Source organism: Leptonychotes weddellii, chromosome 6, assembly GCF_054177405.1.
Source record: "Leptonychotes weddellii isolate Sample4059 chromosome 6, ASM5417740v2, whole genome shotgun sequence".
In the NCBI taxonomy this organism is placed as follows: domain Eukaryota; kingdom Metazoa; phylum Chordata; class Mammalia; order Carnivora; family Phocidae; genus Leptonychotes; species Leptonychotes weddellii.
This window is the reverse complement of record NC_138374.1, coordinates 114989589-114998707: the sequence shown is the minus strand read 5'-3', so window position 1 is coordinate 114998707 and position 9119 is coordinate 114989589. Positions and strand designations below refer to the sequence as shown.

Below are 9119 nucleotides of genomic sequence, written 5' to 3'. Positions count from 1 at the left end.
TTCTGTGCCCCCATGCAGCCCCTCGTGGGGCTATATAGAAAAACACTTTGGGGACATAGGGAGCAATCCTAGCCAAACAGAGAGAGAAGAGGGTGCACTGGGGCCAGCTCGGGCTGGCTCACAAGAGCCAAGCGCTAAATGTTCAGGGTGCCAGGAGGCCCGAGAAGCTTGGTTGGGGCTCCAGCCTGCGTTTGTTTCTAGGATCCTCTTTGTACCCCTGATCCAGGGAGAGGCTGAGGTATGGGATCCAAATGATCACTGGGGGCCATAGGCCTCCTGGCCAGGGGCTGTGGGGATTGGGAGCGATGGGGAACTGTGGCTCTTTGGCCCCTGGCCCCTTGCCCTCCTACTCTTGGACGGCAGAGAGGATGCAATTTCCCTGGTCATGGGAATGGCTGGACCCGGCCGTCTTGGACACAATGGTTTGGCCAGAGCACGTGGGCGAGCCCAGGAGACTGGCTCGGGTCTGCGGCTTCCTGGGAGGAAGTGAGGCATTGTTTCGGAGGTTGTGTGGGCTCGCTGGAACTCCGCACAATGCAAGGGACGGTGGGTGCCAGGTCCAGCCCACCGACAATCGGGAACTTGTTTATTGCTTTAATGACCCCACGGTGGATCCACCTGGAAACAGACCTGCTAATGAGCTGGCACAGCCCCAAGGGAAGCCTGTCGGGCCAGCTCCCCTGGAGGCGCTAAGGGTGTGTGGTCTGAGACTGGGAGAGCTGTGAAGTAAGGCCTGGGATCTGTCTGGGAAAACCACAGCGAGATCTTCTGCTTCTCCATCCCCATCCGCCTCCTCTGTGGGGTCATGAGAAGGCAGAGTGGGGGAAGGAGCCGTGAGGGTGAGAATGGAAGGCATGATGGAGCTGCCCATTCTAGCCTCTGTTCCAAACTGCTGGTGACCTTGACCAAACTGTCAAAGCTTTCTGGGCCTCAGGGTCCCCATCTTTCAGGAAAGGATACCCAGATCATTCCTGCCCTCTCCCCACTTTCCCAGGGTGTTGGGAGGATAAGGTAAGATCAGACACAGCAACTGCTTTGAACTTCTTGGAAGAAAAACCCTTTTAGACATCAAGGCTTTACACTGTTTGCTTCTTTCCCCTGTGGCTGGAACCTGGGAGCTTGGGGAGATGTACCGTCTGGGACTTGGTTTTCCTAGACTGTTTGTCAGACACCTGCCAGGGACTGAGACAAAATTAAAAAACTGCCCCTGCATCAAGGACATCTGGGAGCCAAAGGTAGGCAGCAGAGGAAGGGGTGATGCTCTGCTGGGGCCAGCTCGGCTGGCTCACAAGAGCCAAGTGCTAAATGCTCAGGAATGTTAAATCCATGGGTAGCTTGCAATCGGCCACTGTAGGAGTTTTTACACCATAAAAATTAGCGGTCTCTGCAAACAGGGCCTTTTTTTTTTTCTTAAGAGCTAGTTTTCCAGCCAGAGTCTGCAGAAGGCCCGCTCAGTGCTGCCCTGACCCCCCTAAACTCCCCACCCCAGTCTCACCAAGCAGGTGCAGCTCCTTTGCTCTGGGGACACAGACCCCCCCCCCAACGCCCCCCGGGGACCGGAGGCCTGAGCAGGTACGAAAATGGCCCCAGGGCAGGCAGCAGTGGGGCAGGGTGACCAGTGAGACGGAGGACCATCGTCTGTCCTGTCCTATACCCAGATCTCAGGGGCTGGGAGCCAAACCAAAGCTCCAGTTGGGTGCTGAGACCTGCTGGTGCTCTGGGTGTCTCTTTGCCCTCGTTCAAACACAACAGGGGTGGGGATGGGGATGGAGACCACATGAGCCTTTCATCTCAGGCATTTATGAGGACACTCACGGGAGCATAACTGAGATCTCATTAATTATTTGAGGAGTTGTTTGTTTGCTGGCTTGTGTTTTGGGGCCTCATTTTTTTTTTTAAAGATTTTATTTATTTATTTATTTGAGAGAGAGAGAGAGAGAGAGAAACAGCATGAGAGGGGAGAGGGTCAGAGGGAGAAGCAGGCTCCCCGCTGAGCCGGGAGCCCGATGTGGGACTCGATCCCAGGACTCTGGGACCATGACCTGAGCCGAAGGCAGTCGCTTAACCAACTGAGCCACCCAGACACCCTTGGGGCCTAATTTTAACCCAAGAAGTTTCTTTAGTGGCCGAAAAGGGGCGATGACCATGGATTCTGCCGACGGCCCTGGACATGGAGGGCAGTGGAGAGTAAAGCTATGAAGCAGAAGAAGGAAGCTACCAGTGACCTGGGGTGGGTCAAGGGCACAGCTTGGGGCCTGCAAGCCAGGATACCTGGGTACCAATTCTGGCTCTGCCTTTCAGGCCAGGGCACATCACTCGGTCACTGGGGGCCCTCCCTTCCTGGCCTGCACTCTGCGGTCACCAGCAGGCCATCTGGAGGGGCCCTGGGGGCACGCACATCTTCTGACCTGAATTCATCTCTGCTGCCGTTTGGTTTCTCTTACCGATGTCCGTAAGCGGGTGGCACGTAAGCTCGAGACGGGCTCCCTTTCAGCGAGGAGCTACGTGTGTCATCAGGGGTCTTTCACAATGATGGCATTTGCTTCAGAGTCCAGGAGGTCCTGGGCTTAAATCTTGGCTCTCGCCTCTCACTGACTGTGTGACCTTAGGGCAGGTTCTTCTCTGATCCCACCACCTCGTCCGAGAGATAAAACTGATCAGAGAGCCCTCTACTTAAACTTACTGGGGGAATTAAATGGGGTAATTCTTGTAAACTCTCGGCACAGACCCCGGCACACACTGGGCATGGAGGAATGGTAGCTGCGGTCGGCCCTTCACTCAGAGGGGGTACCTCCCTCTCAAGCCGGACCCTGGTGGGCCCAGGAGGGACCTGCCACTTAAAAAAGGTGGGAGACCTTGAGTCCCCTGTCGGGGTAACTCTGCAGCACCCCACAATCTTACTAGGGGATTTCAACTCAGCGAGTGAAAGTCACAACCTCCCAGAGGAGACCCCTGTATTGTCACAAGGAAATGCTTGATTGATCGGAGGTGGAGAGGCAGGGCACTCGGGTTCTGGTTTTGACTTGTCCTCAGCTCCCTTGTTTATGACATGTTGCTCATCTCTGCCCTCCCTCATTGCTCTGGACAAATGAGGTCATGCTGATGAGCAAAATGAAATCAGTAAAAATGTTTTCGAGTATGCCATAAAATGTATTATTATCACAAATAATAATATAATTAATCTCCACGGCCCAGGACAGCCCTGAGAGATTTATTTGTGGGTAGAATTTTCTTTTTCCCATTCTTTTCCAGGGAGGTTTTTTTTTCCCCCAGCAGGAATCTCTGTGCCTCAGTGTATGTCCAGTGTATCTCCCAGTCCTGCCGTCCACCCTCCCACTCGTCCCTCCACTGGGAAATCTAAATATATTTTTAGGGAACCTCATTCCTCCCGCCCCGGTTTCCTTTCCAGGGCATGCCTGGGAAAGCTCTCGGAACTTGGGAGTGAAGGCTACTGTAGGGACACGCCTGAGCACTCCTCTCTGACCCTGGGCTTTGGTCCCCAGGAGGGCTGATCACGGTCGGGAAGCCCAGGGGCTGAGATGGCCCAGAGAGACAAAAGGTGTGGCAGTGACAAGGAGGGTGAGAAATGCAATAAAAGTCATTGGTTGCATGGGGGGTGGGGACAAAACTGTCGAGACCCCCGAGGAGAGAAAGAGAGTAAACAGCCCAGCCACTGTCCCCAGGTCCAGCTTGGATGAGGCTGAAGGCAGGGCTCCAGGCTCCAGGGCAGGTCAGCTTCCGCTTGGGCAAGCTGGGGGTGGGGCAGGCAGTGACACAGGCCTACTGGGAGCGGGATAAATAATCTTCAGCTGCAACAATAAAGATCAATTATGACCTGATCGCCCAGCCCGATTCCAAAGGCCCAGGGGGTGGGTCTCTTTCTGCCCGTCCCTCCAGGTTTAATTATCTGAAGAGTCTTTGGACTTTGGGAGACCCAAAAGGGAAAGAAGATCTGCAAATAATTAAGCCAGGGAATGGCCTTCACTAAAGAAGTGTCTGGGGGCGTGGGGCAGGGGGCAGAGGATATGGCAGGTCCCCCCTGGGTGCATCTGTGTGGGCTGGGCGGGGACAGAAGCGGAGCAGAGGAAGGGAGCAGCTGAGGCTGACAAGAGCTCTGTGGTCAGGAAGGATGCGGGAGTGAGCCCCGAGAGCCATCCCCTGCCCGGTAAAGCAGACACGTGGGGAAGCTGCGCCCTGAGGACCATTCTCACCCGGGAGTTCCCCTCAGTGTTCGCGGCACCTTTGCAAACACTAGAATTATTGGCAGTATCCTTGAAGGGCCTGAAAGAACTCAGACTAACACAAAGCAAACTAGCGTGATTATTGGTCGCATTGGCCATTGCAGCACACAGACGCAGAGACCAGAAAGCACGTGCCCTTGTGTCCCACTCACCCTGACTTGTCACCGGTGGGGTACGGCTGTCTCTCTCTGACGCCAGCCTGGCCAAGTTCCACCTGGCGACAGGGTTGTCCCCCACTTGGTATCGTCTCATACACGTGCTCCACGTTCTGCAGGACACACATCACTGAAACATACATATACCCACAGTGGGGGCAAAGATCAGTTTCGCACATGATGGAAACCGGCGAAGGAATCGTGGCTCACAGGTTACACACTCTCGCTAGGACTTGGGACAGGCCTACCAGTTCTCCCTAGAGGCGTTTTGAGGTTGTGATTCCTTTGGCCTGGTTCTTTGCTTCTAACAGAGGTACCCATAAGGTCCCTCATGCGATCCGCGTATCTCTTCCACCATGTTTGCCCCTGGATTCCTGACTAACCCCTTTGGAATCACAGCCTATTAGCACCTGAAAGAACAGTAGAAGCCATCAAATCCATTTTACAGATGGGGAAAATGAGTCTTCTTTCTCTATCCCCCAAAGCTGGCTCTCTGGACTCCCATTTGCTTTCTAAGTGAATTTTCACGTTGTTTTTTGCTAGTTGGGCATATCTTTATTAATGATAGTTTTACATGTGCACCCTCTGGTCCTGTGGCTTATTAACATGATGATGAAGGCTCAGCCTGGGTTAACCTGTGTGCCCAAGCATCCCACTGGGCAGGGAAGACAGAACACAAGTTGCCTGTGAGCATGAGGCCCATCCTCCACTCTAGCATTGAGGTGCTACTGTGTTTTAAAATCACTTCGGTATATTTATATATTAGTGTTCTTTTCTATTTTAAAAATGCTTTCCCATTGTGCTTTGGCTCACTGGGGCAATGCTGTTCTCCTGGTTGTGCCGATAGGCTTTTCAATCAAAAACAAACAAAAAAATCCACGTTTCTATTTCTTTACATATCTCTGCTTTTTCAGGAAAATAAATATTTGTTGAATTGAAGTAGAAAAATTTTTGAGAAAAATGTTTTTGTACCTAGTGTATTTTGCTGTTATTGTTGTTAAATAAGTGCTTGCGGTGACAGGGCTTTTGTTCTGAGAAAGGGCTTTTTATGTTGGGGTAGGGGGATGTTGTGCACTGGGGGGCTGTGTTGGGAATTTCAAAGTAGGAGAGTCTTAAATCATACAAGCCAGCAGTAGCCCTTCTTCTTTCTCTTCTCCTCCACTTTGTTTCTGCCTCCTAATTCATATATTCCCTCCTCTCACCAATGCCACCCCCCACCCTCCTCATCTTGGCCTTCCAGCCACTATATGGTAGGAGAGCAAGGCAGACAGTAATGTAGTTTGTCAGTTTGCATTACAGACTAACGAAGGGGAGCAGAGGTCCCATTACCACTGGAAGCTCCTGAGAACTCATCTGTTCCACTGTCCCACCTTGAGATGAATCGAGTTGTTCTGGGGGTTCAAGTGCTTGACAGCTGAGGTCCTTCCTTCCACCCCCAAGACGATTTCCAGGTACCCACAATTCACCAGGCTCTCTCAAGGATCTATTCACACATTGGGTTTGACTTAGGTGCAAAAACTAATGTATATGGGGGTACAGAACAAATCCCAGCCCGTCCTCGGTGAGCAGGGAGCAAGGCCCTAGGGGCGAAGACACAGTGTGGCTCCAGGCCAATCCCAGCCACCTGTCACAGGGCCTTCCCCTGTCTCATGACTCACCTTGCTGACAGCCACAGGGCCAGCGCTCTGACAAGTCTTTGGGGATGCAACAGTGAAAGAAACATAGCCCAGGACCTCCAGAGTCCAGCATCTGGGAGGGAATAGACACTTAGAAGATCGATCACACCAATAGATGGCAAATGTTATGGTGGGAGAAGCTCTGGATTCTTAAAAGATGTATAGGTCTTGGGGAACCTGGATGGCTCAGTCTGTTGAGCATCCGACTCTTGATTTCAGCTCAGGTCATGATCTTATGGTCGTGAGATGGAGCCCCGCGTCAGGGTCCAGGCTCAGTGGGGGTCTGCTTGAGATTCTCTCTCTTGCTCTGTGCCCCCTTGCGCACTCACACGCACTCTCTCTCAAATAAATAAATAAATCTTAAAAAAAAATGGGGGTGCCTGGGTGGCTCAGTCGTTAAGCGTCTGCCTTCGGCTCAGGTCATGATCCCAGGGTCCTGGGATAGAGCCCCACATCAGGCTCCCTGCTTGGAGGGAAGCCTGCTTCTCCCTCTGCCACTCCCCCTGCTTGTGTTCCCTCTCTCGCTGTCTCTCTCTCTGTCAAATAAATAAATAAAATCTTAAAAAAAAAAATGATGTAAAGGTCTTCACCAAGAGAGGAAGAAGGGAAAAAAGCATTCTAGGGAAGGAACAATGTGTGAAACAGGGGGACTGAAAAGAACTTCAAGTAGTTTGGTAAGACAGGAGGGACAGTTGTCGAGAAGTGCTGGCAGGAAATGAGAGCTCTTTGGGCTCATGTATTTATGCCAAGCATGGGTTTTAGGTGCCGAGCAAGAGACAAGCTCCCTCTCTCATGGAGCTTCCCTTCTAGTGGGGTGGACAGATAACAAAGACCAAACAAACATATCAGAGCGAGAAATGCTAAGCAGAGAATTACTGCAGGAAAGCATGAAAATGAGTCACAGAGGCACCACTTTAGGTTGGGTGGCCAGAAGAAACTTTCTGGAGGGAGCTGGATGAGGATGTTGGCCATGTGAAAATCAGGCATCCAGGGCAGAGGGAACAGCTACCAAAGAGGCTCCGGTCAGCAGAGCTGTTTAAGGACATTTGAACAGTGAGATTGCTTTAAGAGATGCCCTCGGTCATGCCTCTCCAGCCTCTTGAAATAGATATTGCTGCATAACAAATTACCCCAAACATTAGTAACATAAAACAATGAACATATCTCACCAAGTTTCTGAGGGTCAGGATTCTGGAGGCGGCTTCTCGGGATGTTTCTGGCTCCGGGTCTCTCTTCCTCACCATGTGGGCTTCTCCATAGGGTTAGTCACAACACAGCAGCTTGCTTCCCCCACAGAGAGAGACCGAGAGAGAACGCACCGCAAACAGTGGCCGTAGTCTTTGATAAGCTGCCCCAGAAGTGGCGTGGCATCACTGTTGCTGGGTGCTCCTGGAACGGCGTGCAAGGGACCCCGCAGAGGTGTGATTCGTGGAAGTCGCGAGCCCCGGGGGCCATCTTGGAAGCCGGCTATCTCTGCCCTCTGGCCCCTAAGGTTTACATCCCCAACCCCGCAAAACCCAAAAGTCTCGCCTCATAGCAGCACCAGCTGTACCTCATCATCTAAACCAAGTACAGGTGCAAATAAGCCTCCTCAGGTGTAGTTTCTTTTCTTTTTTAAAAAAAAACTTATTTATTTATTTTAGAGAGAGATAACAAGCAGGAGGAGCAGAGGGAGAGAACCTCAAGCACACTACACACTGAGCCAGGAGCCCAACTTGGGGCTCAATCCCATGACCCTGAGGCCATGACCTGAGCTGAAACCAAGAGTTAGGCACTTAACTGACTGAGCCACCCCAGTGCCCACAGGTGTAGTTTCTTAAATAGACTCCCATGAAAGGTTCCTCTTGACCAGTTAAACGGAGATGAGTTATCTGCTCCCACCACAGCCTGTATACAATGTAGGAGAGGCATAAGATAGCTGCTAAATACATTCCTGTTCAAAAGGGGGGAAAGTGGTCCATAACAATTCTGAAATCCAACCAGGCAGATGGAATAATTTTCCATGGCTCTTCTTGGCTCTCTCCTCTGAACTCTTGCTTCTGACCTCTGTGTCCTCCCTCCCTTTTCATGAAAGTTAGCCTGTGTTTTCTCAGCTTGCCTCCTGCCAATAGAATTTTGAGAGTCCAGAGGGCTCTTTTCATTTTGTATTGTCTCAATAGTGCATGAGAACACTTAGGAAAAAAACATCAGCCCAGAGCCTAGACTATAAAACATGTTCAGTAATGGTAGCAATTATTACTAATGGGAGGTGTGGTATGTAGAACAATGGCCCCTAAGGATGTTGTGTCCTAGTCCCTGGAAACTATGAATAGGTTTCCTACATGGCAAAAGGGACTTTGCAGATGTGACTGAAGTAAGGATCTTGGGATGGGGAGATAATCTTAGATTACCCAGGTGGGCCCAATGTAATCACAAGAATTCTTGTAAGTGAAAGAAGGAGGGGGCGCCTGGCTGGCTCAGTCAGAAAAGCATGTGACTCTTGATCTCGGGGTCATGAGTTCAAGCCCCACATTGGGCATAGAGATCACTTAAGTAAATAAATAATTTAAAAAAGAGAGAGAGAGAGAAAGAAAGAAGGAGGCAGGATGTTTAGAGAAGGAGATAGTGAGGACACTGCAGAGCTTGAGTGATGCGACTGCTGGTCACAAGGGGCTACAAGCCAAGGAATGCAGGTGGCCTTGGGAGACGGGAAAAGACAAGCAAATGGAGCATTCCAGAAGGACTACAGCCCTGCCAACATCTTGATTTTAGCCTAGTAAGAGCCATTTTGGATTTCTGGTCTCCAGAATTGTAAGATAATAAATTTGTGATGTTACAAGCCACTGGGTGGTAATTTGTTTTAGCAGCAATGGGAAACTAACAGAGGGGGCAATGGTGCCATGGAGGGACAAAGGGGTTGGAACAGCTTGGGGGGAAAGATTTATGTTAGGGCCATGTTAAGCTTTAGAGCCCAGGTGTAGATGTGCAAGGAAGAGCAGATGTGCAAGTATTTGAGGCTGGAGCCCAGTTTGGGCTGGGGAAAGAAACCAGGGTTTCAGGAGATATGG

General features: G+C 51.1%; 1 protein-coding gene across 1 annotated transcript; it reads right to left on the bottom strand.

Annotated features, from left to right (window-relative positions):
- Positions 1 to 1514: 1514 nt before the first annotated feature.
- LOC145722347 (uncharacterized) lies at positions 1515 to 7674 on the bottom strand. The gene is made up of 4 exons (XM_081825032.1): positions 7242 to 7674; positions 6055 to 6145; positions 4394 to 4526; positions 1515 to 3809 (listed from the first exon to the last, which is right to left on the bottom strand). Exons 1-4 carry the CDS (start codon positions 7314 to 7316, stop codon positions 3806 to 3808), a joined length of 303 nt encoding a protein of 100 aa, XP_081681158.1. The 5' UTR covers positions 7317 to 7674; the 3' UTR covers positions 1515 to 3805.
- Positions 7675 to 9119: the final 1445 nt, after the last annotated feature.

Excerpts from the sequence above, each read along its gene's own strand:
- LOC145722347 (XM_081825032.1), bottom strand. The coding sequence starts at position 7,316 with ATGGTGAGGAAGAGAGACCCGGAGCCAGAAACATCCCGAGAAGCCGCC. Across the intron at positions 6,146-7,241 it reads TCCTGACCCTCAGAAACTTG|ATGCTGGACTCTGGAGGTCC; the intron begins GTGAGATATGTT and ends ATTCCCTCCCAG. Across the intron at positions 4,527-6,054 it reads GCCCTGTGGCTGTCAGCAAG|TGATGTGTGTCCTGCAGAAC; the intron begins GTGAGTCATGAG and ends TGTATGTTTCAG.